At 43.4% G+C, this 14,313-nt stretch overlaps 1 protein-coding gene across 27 annotated transcripts in view; it reads left to right on the top strand.

The window, feature by feature from the left end:
- NRCAM (neuronal cell adhesion molecule) overlaps nucleotides 1-14,313 on the top strand; it is a 103,669-nt gene that overhangs the window by 65,005 nt on the left and 24,351 nt on the right. For 4 of the 27 annotated variants that reach the window (XM_054987968.1, XM_054987961.1, XM_054987967.1 and 1 more), the window contains one exon: nucleotides 1,045-1,191. The exons of 20 other annotated variants lie outside the window; for them this stretch is intronic. In XM_054987968.1, coding sequence (XP_054843943.1) covers nucleotides 1,045-1,191 — 147 coding nt within the window. Of the gene's footprint in view, nucleotides 1-1,044; nucleotides 1,192-3,994; nucleotides 4,012-14,313 lie in introns of all 27 variants that reach the window. 3 more of the 27 variants (XM_054987986.1, XM_054987980.1, XM_054987969.1) reach the window with 2 other exon arrangements.

Here is a 14,313-nt window from a genome sequence, read left to right as displayed (position 1 = left end):
AATTCTTCTGAATACCGTTAATGCATTTCAAAATATTTTAATATGAGGAAATGGTCCAAATTGACCTAGTTTTTTAAAAATGAGTTTTGCTTTTAAAACCTGCTTTTGTATGAATTACATTTAAATAACAATCCCTGTAATTCTACTCAAAATAATTAATTACTTAATACTTAAAAAAAAACCCCAATATCATAGATCTGTGTTTGCTTGTATTGCCTGGATTTGCTGTGACATCCAACTTACCTATCTATAGGAACGCATACAGGGAGCCTACAGAATTGAATGTACCAAGGTCTTTCATATTCTTCCAATATATTTGTTTTCTGGAAAAGAGAAGGCAGAAGTGATTAAATCCATCTCACCTTTCCTCTTCCAAGCAACTGATCAGGAAAAATTTTAAAAGCACAAATGGACCCTGCTATTAGATCAGAGAAGAGAACCTTTCACATAGATGTTTCTGGAGAGGAATTTTACTATGCTACAGAATACAAAGAAGATTGTTTGACTGGTCTAGTTCTACTAGACAATCTGTTCTTGACCATTTCCACACACGTTGAATAATGCACTTTAGCAATCCTTTGGAAGTGGATTTTTTGTTTCACACATGGAAAAGCAGTTCTAAATGTTCACTAAAGAGTATTGAAAGTGGATTATCCCACGTGTGTGGAAGCAGCCCTTGTTTGAACTGTGAAGTTCTATTATGTTTCATGAATGTATTACATTATGGTTTATTGTACAGTAGAAATTTCTTTTAATTGGGAGTGGAGAAATTTAGGAAAACCAAAAGAAAACTTGAGTACAGATTTTTTTTTCACATTTCGAGTTTTTCACATTTCGAGTTTGCAAAGAAGTTTACTGCAATAAATACATATGAGAAAGCACTTGGAGATTGCAGTTTACATAGACAGTTTGTATTAAGAAATACAGGCAAAACATTTTTGAGAAAGATGTGCTAGATCTAACTGAATGACAGCAGCACGTGTAAAATGACTTGGAGACAATGAATTTAAATGCCAATGTGTTGTGTTCCTGAAAATTTTGTAGACACAGAAGAAATGAAAAGAGAAAATGTAAATGGTTCCCGGAGCTTCTTTGTGTTAAAAGGATTAATACCAGGAACTTCATATAAAGTCCGGGTTGGTGCTCTTTCTGGTGTTAGCAGTTCAGAGGCTGTGTTTGAGACAGGTCCAGGTGAGGCACACCATACCAATTCTGCCTTGTATTCAGAATTGTGATATGTTAAGTGCTGAAACATTCAACTACAAGTGCAATGTTGTACGTAAGCATTTAAGGTTTTTTCTTTCTCAAGTGCAGATAAATTGTCTTTCTCATAGCAACACCAGCATGTTTCGCAAGAAAACATTCTTTTTTCAGTTCTTTCTCTTTTTTACTTTGCCATCTGTTTCAATACTTCCTGAATGCCCATTTTTAGCACCCCTTTTCATGCTTGCATATATTGGTACAATTCAGACATCCTACCAAATCATAATTTATGCCGCAATAATTTATAATCCAAACTATGGATTGGCCTTCCAGAAAATCAGGCAAATCATAGTTCACAGCTTCATGTATGCTTCCATTTCAGTACTCCTGTTTTTAAAAGTAGTGGCTTATGGAGAAGGAAAAATGGTCCTTCACGGAAAAGGAAAAACGTGTTGTCATTTCAGACTATAGTTAACACAAACCATGATTTGCATATCAACTTTAATTTATGGTTTCTGCCCTGCTTGATAGGTGATCATAATCCATGGGTTTTAAATTTGGACCCTGTTAGATCTTACTTAAACTTCCTTATCTGTGATTTGAGATTATGTCTGAATTAACCTGGTGTTCTTTTAATGGTGCTGAATCAAAAACTGGGAATAATTATATTTGAGGAATAAATTAGTTTATTACAGTGGTTTCTTCCAACTTCAGTATTAATTCAATTTTCTTAAATTTCTCATCTTTCTTAAATTTTCTTTCTAGCCAAAATGGAAACAAATTTTAAATCTCTTTCTTCTTTCCTAAATTATGTGATGAGTAATATTCAGAGAACTTTTTTGAAATCTTCCTGTAATACATACCGTTTTCCCTATGTTTTATAAAAGCAATGCTAACTTGCTTTATTGTCAGTATAAATTTCTCCAGAAATGGTTGAAATACAATGCTTCACAAGCTTATAAGAAGGAATTTGCAAACTAACAGGGAAATAGGGAGACACACCTGTATGATATCGTTATTTCATCATCTTCCATAATTGTGTAGAATTATCTTCTCATTTAGAATGTCAGTTACAGGAATCAAGTGACTTAAATAGAATTGTAATGACTTTGAGCTTTTAAATGAACAGCAGAGTTTATAAAACATAATCACAGATGCACTATAAAGTAGAAAAGTGTTGAAATGCAAATTTAAATTAACTTTCTTCTGTAGCCACCAGTCAGTTCAGTAACTGAATGACTTTAGAACTTCCTTTCTACTTTTCACACATGTACCCCCTTGGTGGGAGAATGGATAAAAATATGTAAAGTGGCATATTTGAATTCAACAATACATATGCAGCCCAATCATATATGTGTTTACCTAGGGGGCCCACCCAATGCCATTTGACATATTTTGCCAATTGACATATTGCATAGATTGCTGCTTTAGTTGTACTATTTTTATTTTTGTACTTGCTGCCACTTTTTAAGAAATGTCTACTAATCCTATAGTCACTAATTTTCAAAGTTGGAAACAAAAATAATCAATTTTTTAAAGACTCAGATTAGTGACATAATTCGATTTTAACGAATTGGATATATGTAGCATCAAGTTCATATTTTGCTCCGGTTTTTCTTGTCTATTCAATGTGACCAATTTATTCAAGGATCAGAAATGTACTGCTGAGACCTATGGAAATGTCAGTTGTGAAGACGAGGGTTCAGATAATGAGGACATTTATGTTGAATATGGCACATTAGGCAGTATGAAAATATTTCACTGAATTCTTCTCAGTACTTTTAAAACTGTCCGAATATTTTAATAAGAATAAATAGCCCCAAATTAAACTACTTTTTAAAAAATTAGTGTTGCTTTTAAAAGTTAGACCAGACTTTATGAGTTATATTTAAACAACATAGCATGACTGCTTAATACTTTAAAACATACTTCTGTTTTCAAGTATTATTTTACAACAGAGGTTGCCAACTACTTCTGAGTAATGAAAAATATCCCAAGTTTACCCCGCCCCCTGGCCATCCTGGAAAGTTACCACATGTAGTTCTGTCCCAGAAACAATACATGGACTTGGAAACATCCAAAATGAAGCTACTTCTGAGTAATGAAAAATATCTCAAGATACTCCTCTCCCCCATATTCCTAGAATGTTACTAAGTTTTATTTTGTCCAAGATACAGAACATGGACTAGGACACCAGAAATAAAGTTATCAACTAAGCAGCAGAGAAAAAAATCTTTTGAAATAAAAGCATTTTAAAAAAAGAAGACTAATGCAGATCTCTCCATTAACTTTTCCTGGGTCTTCTAAGGGATGCATAAGCTAAAGCTATTCTCCAGTGGTCCTAGGAGTGGGGTAGTCCTTACTTTTGGGATATAGCTCCTCCTCTCTGAAGGCATGGTCAGTCAGCTGATTTTGATCCTGGAGGGGAGGGGCTTGTCCCTGGAATCACCAGTCTTTCTGGCCCTGCCATCCAAGCAGGACGTCTTCAGCAATGTTCTGCAGAGCGCAGTGATCCTGGTGAAGAAGAAACTGCCTGAGACTGCCGTGGTGTGGTGGCAGGCACATGTAATCCCAGTACTCAGGGAGGCCAAGGCCACAGGCAGTGCAGAGATTGCAGGGGAAAGGAAAGGCCCTACCGCCTACCCCACCCCTGTTTCACTTGGAGCAACGGCGAGCATTAGAGCTGACGGCCCTAGGTTGCTCCTAGGTTCCACGGCCACAACTGCAAAACTCCACCTAGGTTCCCCACCTTTGGGTTGGGAGGAACCCCCTCCCCCTCAGATGGCCAGAGGGTGTGGTGAGTCAATGGTAGCCTGTTGTAGAGACCAATATTATCGGGAACTCCCTCAAGCTTGGAAGGAGCAGCTTCCAGCAGCAGCAGAGGACCTGCTCCAACCCCGGCAGCCCCAACTGAACCATGGTAAGACTGATCCTGCGGGTGACAGGGGCCGCGAAAGGAAGGAGGGAGGAGAAAAGAGCAGAAGCCTCAGAGCCAGCTCGTCCTGAATAAAAGGGAGCCCTCCTTTATTTCTCTTTCCTTTCAGCCGGGATTGTGAGGTACACTTTCACTTTCGTTTCTCCTTTTGGGGGGAAAATTTCTGGTGGCAAAATGTTGGCAAAGGCAGGCCTAGCCACCTCCAAACTCCCAGGCCTCAGCCCCTCTCAACAGGCCAGTGAAAGAGAAATGCCCATGGGCCTGGATGGCAGAATGTGAGGAAAGGCAGGCCTAGCCATCTCCCAGGCCTCTAAAACTGCAGGCCTGCAGCCTAGACTTTCCAAACTCCCAAGCCTCAGCCTCTTCTAGGCCTTTCAATAGGCCAGTGAAAGAGAAAAAGCCCAAGGGCCTGGATCCATCAGGCAAGAATGCCTGGAAAATTTTCTACTGGTGGTTAGGTCAGCAAAGGCAGGCCTAGCATCCTTCCAGGCCTCAGAGAGTGCAAGCCTGCGGCCTAAACTTGCCCAATTCCCAGGCCTCGGCCTATTCCCAGGCATCTCAAGAGACTAGTGAAAGGGAGAAGGTCTGGGGTTTGCATCGACCAGGCAAGGAAGCCTGAAATGAGTTGCTGTAATGTTAAGTGCTGGGCCATGAATCATACCCTGCTGGTTCGAGTCCCATAATTACTTGAACTTGGTGGCTGACCTTAGGTAAAAGTCTCAATTACCAAGTGGTTCTGGGGGAAATAATGATGATTCTGACCTTATCACAGCCCCTGACTGTGATATCACAGTCCAGGCAAGCCAGATCTCATCAGATCTCAGCAGGGTTGGCCTTAGTTAGCAATTGGATGGGAGACTTCCAAAAAAGACCAGTGTTGCAGAGGCAACTATGACTGGATGACATTTTCCACCACTAAGGGGAAAGAAATTACATGCTCCCTATTTATATAGTTGCAGCCATAGTTACTATTTAACAAATGAACTGGCATGGCCCAGGATGGAAATGAGGAATTCAAAGAGGTCCTGAAGGCACACCAATAAATAGTCTAGTGGCTAGACTCTCAGATGGGCAAGAGCCCCAGAGCCCCTGGGGATGGGCGGTATATAAATTGAATAAATACAAAATAAATAAGAGAGGCATCCCAGTATGGGGGTTTGACTCCAGATAGGTAAAGGGGTGCCCCCTCCCCAGGGTGCCCCCCTCCCCAGGAGGCAAGGGCCATTAAGAGCACAGATCTTGGTTAAGCCTTCAACCTGAGGACCCTGAGCTATCAGTTTTCTCTCTCAGCCAAGAAGAAAGGGGAGCTGTTAAAAGAAGGGGGAATTCCATAGCAGGTCTTCCTCAGGAGCCGTATCCTAGAAAGCTCCCTAAGGTGATGAGGATCCTGGAGTCTTCTCCCTTAAGGACTAAAAAGTTGGAGAGAATCCTCCCTAGAATCAGGAACAATCCCATCAGGGATTCCCTTCCAGTTGTCTCTCATACTTGTAGAAGTCTAAGAGGGAAACTTTGGCAAAATTAACTACTCTTATTTCCTCCCCCCCCCCCAAGTCTTATACATTAGTTCCAGGGGTTACTGAGAGGATCAAGCTGCCATTAATGGATGATCTGGTAACCAGCCTGCCATCTAATCCTGTGCTGCCCGTTGACAAGGACGGACTACCTAGGATTCCAGCATCAAGTGGTTTGAACTGGCTGTGCGCAGAAAATTGGAAGTTTCCGCTACATCCTTCAGAGCATTGGTGACAGCTCCACTTCCTCCTAGAGTCACATTCTCTCAAGTCTCAGACCTGGCTGCAGTGAGCAGTAAACTCCTGCCAAAGAGCAAAACTAAAAAAATAGCCCCGGCAATATGCTATGCTGTGGTCAACAAGGACCATGGGTTTCAGGCAACCAGGCACAACAGTTAGCTTAGAAATTGGAACGTGGACCATTTGCCCCAAAGCCAAAGTAACCGTGGTTCCTTTCAAAGATATCAACCTGTCTGGAGAAACTCTAAATAAAGGAAAGCAGACCAAACATCGAGAGGAGGGTAATACCTTCTCCCTCAACAAATCCGATCAGAGTACTAAAGGGCCAAAGAAGGGAACTCAATGTGTCTACACCAAGGCAGCAGGCACGATGGTGTTTGGGGGATGCGTGTTCACAATGTTTGACAAGCTCTTGGCAGCTGATAATAAGAAACAGGTGGGTGTTGGATACTGTGATCAGTGGAATTCAGTTTTGTGCCACTTGGTCCCTTTCCCCCTAGATCGAAAGGAATTTAGTCAAGTAAAATAGATGCCTAGGAACAAGAAGGTTGGAATGGAAAGGCTAAAATTTGTCATGACTGCCATTCAGAATGGTGATTGTCTGGCTTACATCGATTTCTCAGAGGCACTTCCAACACTGGGCCCTTTCCTTTGAGCTGAAAACGCCCCTATGGTGTTCTTCAGAATCCTAGTATCACTGATAGCATGGCTAGGCCACGGAGAGTGGCTCCTTTCCCATATCCAAATGACATCTTATTCTGTGCACTTTAGAAATCCCCGTTGCCATCCCACGGGGCGTTAGATCACAAGAGGTCCAAGATAGTTGAATTGCCGGAGATCCTCAAACAGGAAAACAACCAGTGGCTGTACCTCATTCAGTCCCATGATGGTGTCCCACTCAAGGAACCAGAGAGAACAGTGATGACCATGGACATGTCTTTGGGGATGGGGATCCCACACCCAGGGAAGAATGGCATAGGGCATCTGGCTGAAGGACAAATGATCAACAGGGTAAACCCTTTGGAACTCGGAGCCATCAGACACGGTATGGTGGAATTTCAGAATCTTCCCACAGGTCACTATATGTTTATACAGAGGACAACTCTGAGGTGGACTGGCTAAGCCAGAGAGTGATGAACCAAGCAGAATGGATGCTATCTAGAGAGATGCCCCAACTGGTCTACCACAGTTTTCAACAAGGCACAAGGAGAAGAAACCCTCGAACCATAGGGATAGATGTTGTGAGCAGCAAGCTGCTTTCGCACGTCCTGTATGTCTTCCACAGTACAGCTGTTGCACAGAACTGTTCAGAAGATCACACAGTAAAGTGCAGAAGTGATGCGAATAGCAACCTTCAGGCCCAGAAAGACATGGTCTCAAACCTGAAGAATCTTCCAAGCATGAATCCCTGGCACCTCCACTGCAGGAGAGCCCATTGATGCAGGGATCAATACAACACCCCTGACCAGCTCTGACAAGCCTCACCGTGTGGAGGTCAAACACAAACAGCTAATAGGATTGGACTAAACAGAAGGCATGCTAGCCTCCAGGAAGAGTTCCACAGAGTCTATAAAAATTCCTGCCAAGTTCCCAGAAGAGTGCATGGATAGTCATGTGATCTTTTGGGGCTAATTAGGGAGTTACTACCCTTTTTTCAAGAAGGGTTGAAGAAAAGTCTTAATACCAACACCCTTAGACAACAGGTAGTGACCATACCAACAATTAGGGGTTCTAGGAAGGGACGTTCCCTTATATATCACCTTCATGGCAGTGGATTCTAAAAGGGGACCTCATTGTAGAATCTTCCAAGGATTCACTGGTTTTTTCCCACATGAAATCTTAATCTGGTATTGAGAGCATTATACAAAAGATGCCTTGAGCCTATGACCTCATGTCCCCTAAAGGAACTGACCTTTAAAGCCATCTTTCAGATGAGAATAAAATCAGCTAGACAAGTGTCAGAATGGCAGGCACTAGAAGTAGATAGAGAGACATGCCCTTTCCTCCAAGATGGTAGAGCAAATTATGAACAAAAACAACTTTCTTCGAAAGGTGAACTTCATATTTTCATAGGACAGGAGAGAGAGTACTTTCCTCCTTCTAATCTAATCCAAAGCATGGGAAGAAAATAAATAAATAAATCTCACTACCTTGATATATGTAGAGATGTGAGATTCCACTTGGGCAGGACTAAACAGTGCTTCAGAAGTCTGGGATGCTAGTTGTGCGTTTGCTGGAGGTCCTTCTTGGGACCCAGAGTGTCCTTTTCTTGGCTAAGTCGGTAAAGCAGAGGGTACATAATTCTGGCATGTCAAACCAGAGGTCTGGAGATGCCCATAGATGTCAGGGAGCACTCACTAAGGGAAACAGCGACACAGGCAGCCTATAAAACCTTTAGTCATTAGAAACGATCGATAAGGTGGTCACATTGAAATCAGTATATTCTCTCATCAAGAAATATAGGATAGGTAAGTTGTCTTCCCAAGAGACAACCTTTAGCAGGAGGGTACTAATACACACCCTCTAGGCGTGGAAGCCGGACTACCCACCCTGGGGTACACTGCTCTTGTATGTCCCAAAAGTTAGGACTGCCCCACTCCTAGGACCACCGGAGCATAGAAGATTTGTATTCACTTACCATGAAGCTTCCTTTCTCGGTGGTCCAGGATTGGGGCAGTCCTGCCCACCCGAGTTTCTTGCGGGGCAGCTTCTAGGATTGGATGAAGAGTTAGGACGATAGTCTTCCTCCCAGTGGATTCAAGGGAGGGATCTTTCTATTTAAAAAAATTGAAGGGAGTTATTATTTTCCCTTCTGGTATCGTGATGGGGAGTCAGAGCTTGGGAACAGACTGGTGATTCCAGGGACAAGCCCCTCCCCTCCAAAATCAAAATCAGCTGACTGACCCTGCCTTTGGAGAGGCAGAGCTATATCCCAAAAGTAAGGACTGCCCCACTCCTGGACCACCGAGAAAGGAAGCTTCACAGTAAGTGAACACAAATCTTCATTTCTGCAGCAACTAGTGAGCTGTCTGTTCAAGACTTCTCTTTTAGAATGTCCTACCAACATCCATACAGTGTGACCTATGAGACTTACATATAGCTGGTATATGTAGATCTCATAACTCACCCTGTGTGAATGATTACAGAACATAGAAGCTGCATCAGAATGAAAAAACAGCAGTCTCCACAGGTTAAAAGGATTAATAACATATGAAATCTGGGTTGGTGCTCTTTCTGGTGTTAGCAGTTCAGAGGCTGTGTTTGAGACAAGTCCAGGTCCAATAGACTATTTCCTTGTGGAAGGATGCAACCCGAATCTGTAATTCATGTTTTATTTTATTGCAACTTTTATGTTCACATGCGGGACTCTTTGATTAGCCCTCTGTTGGTCAATCGCCAGTGTCAATCTGACAGAGTTTCTTTCTTACTATCAGATCATTGTCCCTACACTACATATATGGTTGCATTGTATTTCTCAATTGCTATGTGGATTAGGGAGTATATAGTTAATTCTTCTGTCGACTGATTTTGCTGTATTTTTTTTCTGCCCTGCTTGATGTAAATTGTTTTTACTAAATGCCAATAAAAAATTGCTGCTGCTGATGAGACAGGTCCAGGCAAGACACACCATACCAATTCTGCCTTGCATTCAGAATTGGGTTAAGTGTTGGGACATTGTAAGTGTTGGAACACAAGTATAGTACTTAAATGTGTATTTTTTTATTTTATTTGTGGAGAATAAATGAATAGTTTGTCTCATTGGCCCCTTTCGCACCCACAATTTAAAGCGCCATTTTTTAGCAGCCACAGTGGCTTCGGCTTGGCACTGATCCTTTCATACTTCCCAGCAGTTTCGATTTGGCCTCTCATGATCCCTTCAGACATCTTCCTGGAAGCCTCTGCTCCGTTTCGGACTTTCAGAGCATTGCAGTGCACGTCAGTTTTTTTTTTAAACTTTGAGCATGCGTGGTAACAACCCTGCGTTACATCTTCGGACAGACAAGCCTCCCCCCATGCTGCCCCTTCAGCCACCCATCCCCACTTCACTCTTCCCAGGGTAAGGCAGGACTTGCCTCCCCAGGGGTTAGGTACGGTGGGGGGAAGAGCAGACTCATACCCGCCTTTGACTCTGCTGAGACGCGCCAAGCTGGGACTTGGCGTGCCTTCTGAGGGGCTGTGAAATTCTCTCTTGTGTGGGGATTGCGCGCGCACACTCCAGAGAGGAGAGGCTGTAGCAGCTCTTGAACCCGCCAGCACAATTTGGCTGAGCTTATCCCGCAGTCTGCGTGAAGTGGAGAGCCAGTTGAGAGCCTCTCTCTGTGTGTGTACGCCCCTCTCTCTCTCTCCCTCACACCAGTAATGTAACTTGAACATCCCCACCACTCACTCCTCCTCCCCCACCTTGCGCTCTCGCTCGCTGGCTTGAAAGGGTGGAGGGGGGAGATGAAAGAGAAGCCCCTCCACTCTGACAGCTTTTTGAGAGACGCTGTTGAGAGAGGGAGAGAAAAGGAAATGGATTCACGCTGAGGAGAAGGGGAGGAAAACAACCCAATCTTGCTTAAAGAGTAAACAGGCAGCGCTTGCATGAAATGCGCCGAGGTGCAGGGATAGCACATAAAGCGGAGAAAGGGGAATGAATTTAAAACAACCCCCCCTCCCTTGCAGGTCCCACCCAAAGGAAAAGTATGTCAGAGTCATAAAGTAAGAGAGATTATATGTGCAGCCAAAAAAATGGCAGAAAAGAGGAGTTCAGAGAGCTGAGTTATTTGGGTGTGGTTAATTTCACACAAACCAATCAGCAACCAGGGAAAAGGGGGGGGAGCGCTGCAAAACGTTCACATTGGCATTAATCGAGTCTGCCCCGACATCGGGGTATATCAGCAGGGAGAAAAATCGGGGTAATGAGGGGAAAGAACAGCACCACATTCCATCACTAGTTTGCAAATGTGAAACCCCTGCAAACATGGGATGTGGAACAGGTGCAGACACACTTTAAAACCCGAGTGTGAAAAGTACCATTGAGACACCAGCATGTCTTTGATATTTTTCACGAATATCTTCCTCAGTTTTCTTTATTCCCTTGTTAGAGCACTTTTGCCTTTTGGAATTTATTTCTGGATGCTCCATCCTTTAGTCCTGCTGAATTAGAAGCATAATTTAACAATAACATTGTGAGAATAGTATACATTCTTCTAAGTATATTGACTTCAATGGCCTTAGAAAGGTATGACTCTGCTTAGGATGGAGCTTTATCATTATTTTTGAAGATAAAAGAATATTTTATCATAGTGGTTCCTTCCAAGTTCAAGATCCGAGAAAATCTATTAAACTGATTTTCTATTGAATCAAAAGTAGCAGAACAAATGTCTTAAGAAACTGTAATGTTCAGAAAAGACTGTTCCATAAACTGGTTTTGTTTGGTGATATTATGGCCATTTTCACATGCCTTAACCCTCTGGAAAATTGCACAAAACTCATAGCATGAAGCGTCTTCCTAGCGTGATTTCCTGGCATGATCCTGTTTAATGATGTATTTTCTGATGTCATCGTGCCATCATGCCCTTTCCTCCAAGATGGTAGAGCAAATTATGAACAAAAACAACTTTCTTCGAAAGGTGAACTTCATATTTTCATAGGACAGGAGAGAGAGTACTTTCCTCCTTCTAATCTAATCCAAAGCATGGGAAGAAAATAAATAAATAAATCTCACTACCTTGATATATGTAGAGATGTGAGATTCCACTTGGGCAGGACTAAACAGTGCTTCAGAAGTCTGGGATGCTAGTTGTGCGTTTGCTGGAGGTCCTTCTTGGGACCCAGAGTGTCCTTTTCTTGGCTAAGTCGGTAAAGCAGAGGGTACATAATTCTGGCATGTCAAACCAGAGGTCTGGAGATGCCCATAGATGTCAGGGAGCACTCACTAAGGGAAACAGCGACACAGGCAGCCTATAAAACCTTTAGTCGTTAGAAACGATCGATAAGGTGGTCACATTGAAATCAGTATATTCTCTCATCAAGAAATATAGGATAGGTAAGTTGTCTTCCCAAGAGACAACCTTTAGCAGGAGGGTACTAATACACACCCTCTAGGCGTGGAAGCCGGACTACCCACCCTGGGGTACACTGCTCTTGTATGTCCCAAAAGTTAGGACTGCCCCACTCCTAGGACCACCGGAGCATAGAAGATTTGTATTCACTTACCATGAAGCTTCCTTTCTCGGTGGTCCAGGATTGGGGCAGTCCTGCCCACCCGAGTTTCTTGCGGGGCAGCTTCTAGGATTGGATGAAGAGTTAGGACGATAGTCTTCCTCCCAGTGGATTCAAGGGAGGGATCTTTCTATTTAAAAAAATTGAAGGGAGTTATTATTTTCCCTTCTGGTATCGTGATGGGGAGTCAGAGCTTGGGAACAGACTGGTGATTCCAGGGACAAGCCCCTCCCCTCCAAAATCAAAATCAGCTGACTGACCCTGCCTTCGGAGAGGCAGAGCTATATCCCAAAAGTAAGGACTGCCCCACTCCTGGACCACCGAGAAAGGAAGCTTCACAGTAAGTGAACACAAATCTTCATTTCTGCAGCAACTAGTGAGCTGTCTGTTCAAGACTTCTCTTTTAGAATGTCCTACCAACATCCATACAGTGTGACCTATGAGACTTACATATAGCTGGTATATGTAGATCTCATAACTCACCCTGTGTGAATGATTACAGAACATAGAAGCTGCATCAGAATGAAAAAACAGCAGTCTCCACAGGTTAAAAGGATTAATAACATATGAAATCTGGGTTGGTGCTCTTTCTGGTGTTAGCAGTTCAGAGGCTGTGTTTGAGACAAGTCCAGGTCCAATAGACTATTTCCTTGTGGAAGGATGCAACCCGAATCTGTAATTCATGTTTTATTTTATTGCAACTTTTATGTTCACATGCGGGACTCTTTGATTAGCCCTCTGTTGGTCAATCGCCAGTGTCAATCTGACAGAGTTTCTTTCTTACTATCAGATCATTGTCCCTACACTACATATATGGTTGCATTGTATTTCTCAATTGCTATGTGGATTAGGGAGTATATAGTTAATTCTTCTGTCGACTGATTTTGCTGTATTTTTTTTCTGCCCTGCTTGATGTAAATTGTTTTTACTAAATGCCAATAAAAAATTGCTGCTGCTGATGAGACAGGTCCAGGCAAGACACACCATACCAATTCTGCCTTGCATTCAGAATTGGGTTAAGTGTTGGGACATTGTAAGTGTTGGAACACAAGTATAGTACTTAAATGTGTATTTTTTTATTTTATTTGTGGAGAATAAATGAATTGTTTGTCTCATTGGCCCCTTTCGCACCCACAATTTAAAGCGCCATTTTTTAGCAGCCACAGTGGCTTCGGCTTGGCACTGATCCTTTCATACTTCCCAGCAGTTTCGATTTGGCCTCTCATGATCCCTTCAGACATCTTCCTGGAAGCCTCTGCTCCGTTTCGGACTTTCAGAGCATTGCAGTGCACGTCAGTTTTTTTTTTAAACTTTGAGCATGCGTGGTAACAACCCTGCGTTACATCTTCGGACAGACAAGCCTCCCCCCATGCTGCCCCTTCAGCCACCCATCCCCACTTCACTCTTCCCAGGGTAAGGCAGGACTTGCCTCCCCAGGGGTTAGGTACGGTGGGGGGAAGAGCAGACTCATACCCGCCTTTGACTCTGCTGCGACGCGCCAAGCTGGGACTTGGCGTGCCTTCTGAGGGGCTGTGAAATTCTCTCTTGTGTGGGGATTGCGCGCGCACACTCCAGAGAGGAGAGGCTGTAGCAGCTCTTGAACCCGCCAGCACAATTTGGCTGAGCTTATCCCGCAGTCTGCGTGAAGTGGAGAGCCAGTTGAGAGCCTCTCTCTGTGTGTGTACGCCCCTCTCTCTCTCTCCCTCACACCAGTAATGTAACTTGAACATCCCCACCACTCACTCCTCCTCCCCCACCTTGCGCTCTCGCTCGCTGGCTTGAAAGGGTGGAGGGGGGAGATGAAAGAGAAGCCCCTCCACTCTGACAGCTTTTTGAGAGACGCTGTTGAGAGAGGGAGAGAAAAGGAAATGGATTCACGCTGAGGAGAAGGGGAGGAAAACAACCCAATCTTGCTTAAAGAGTAAACAGGCAGCGCTTGCATGAAATGCGCCGAGGTGCAGGGATAGCACATAAAGCGGAGAAAGGGGAATGAATTTAAAACAACCCCCCCCCTCCCTTGCAGGTCCCACCCAAAGGAAAAGTATGTCAGAGTCATAAAGTAAGAGAGATTATATGTGCAGCCAAAAAAATGGCAGAAAAGAGGAGTTCAGAGAGCTGAGTTATTTGGGTGTGGTTAATTTCACACAAACCAATCAGCAACCAGGGAAAAGGGGGGGGAGCGCTGCAAAACGTTCACATTGGCATTAATCGAGTCTG

This window comes from Eublepharis macularius, chromosome 9 (assembly GCF_028583425.1).
Source record: "Eublepharis macularius isolate TG4126 chromosome 9, MPM_Emac_v1.0, whole genome shotgun sequence".
Lineage (NCBI taxonomy): Eukaryota > Metazoa > Chordata > Lepidosauria > Squamata > Eublepharidae > Eublepharis > Eublepharis macularius.
Note: the sequence above shows the minus strand (reverse complement) of the source record. Positions and strands in the feature narration are given on the sequence as shown.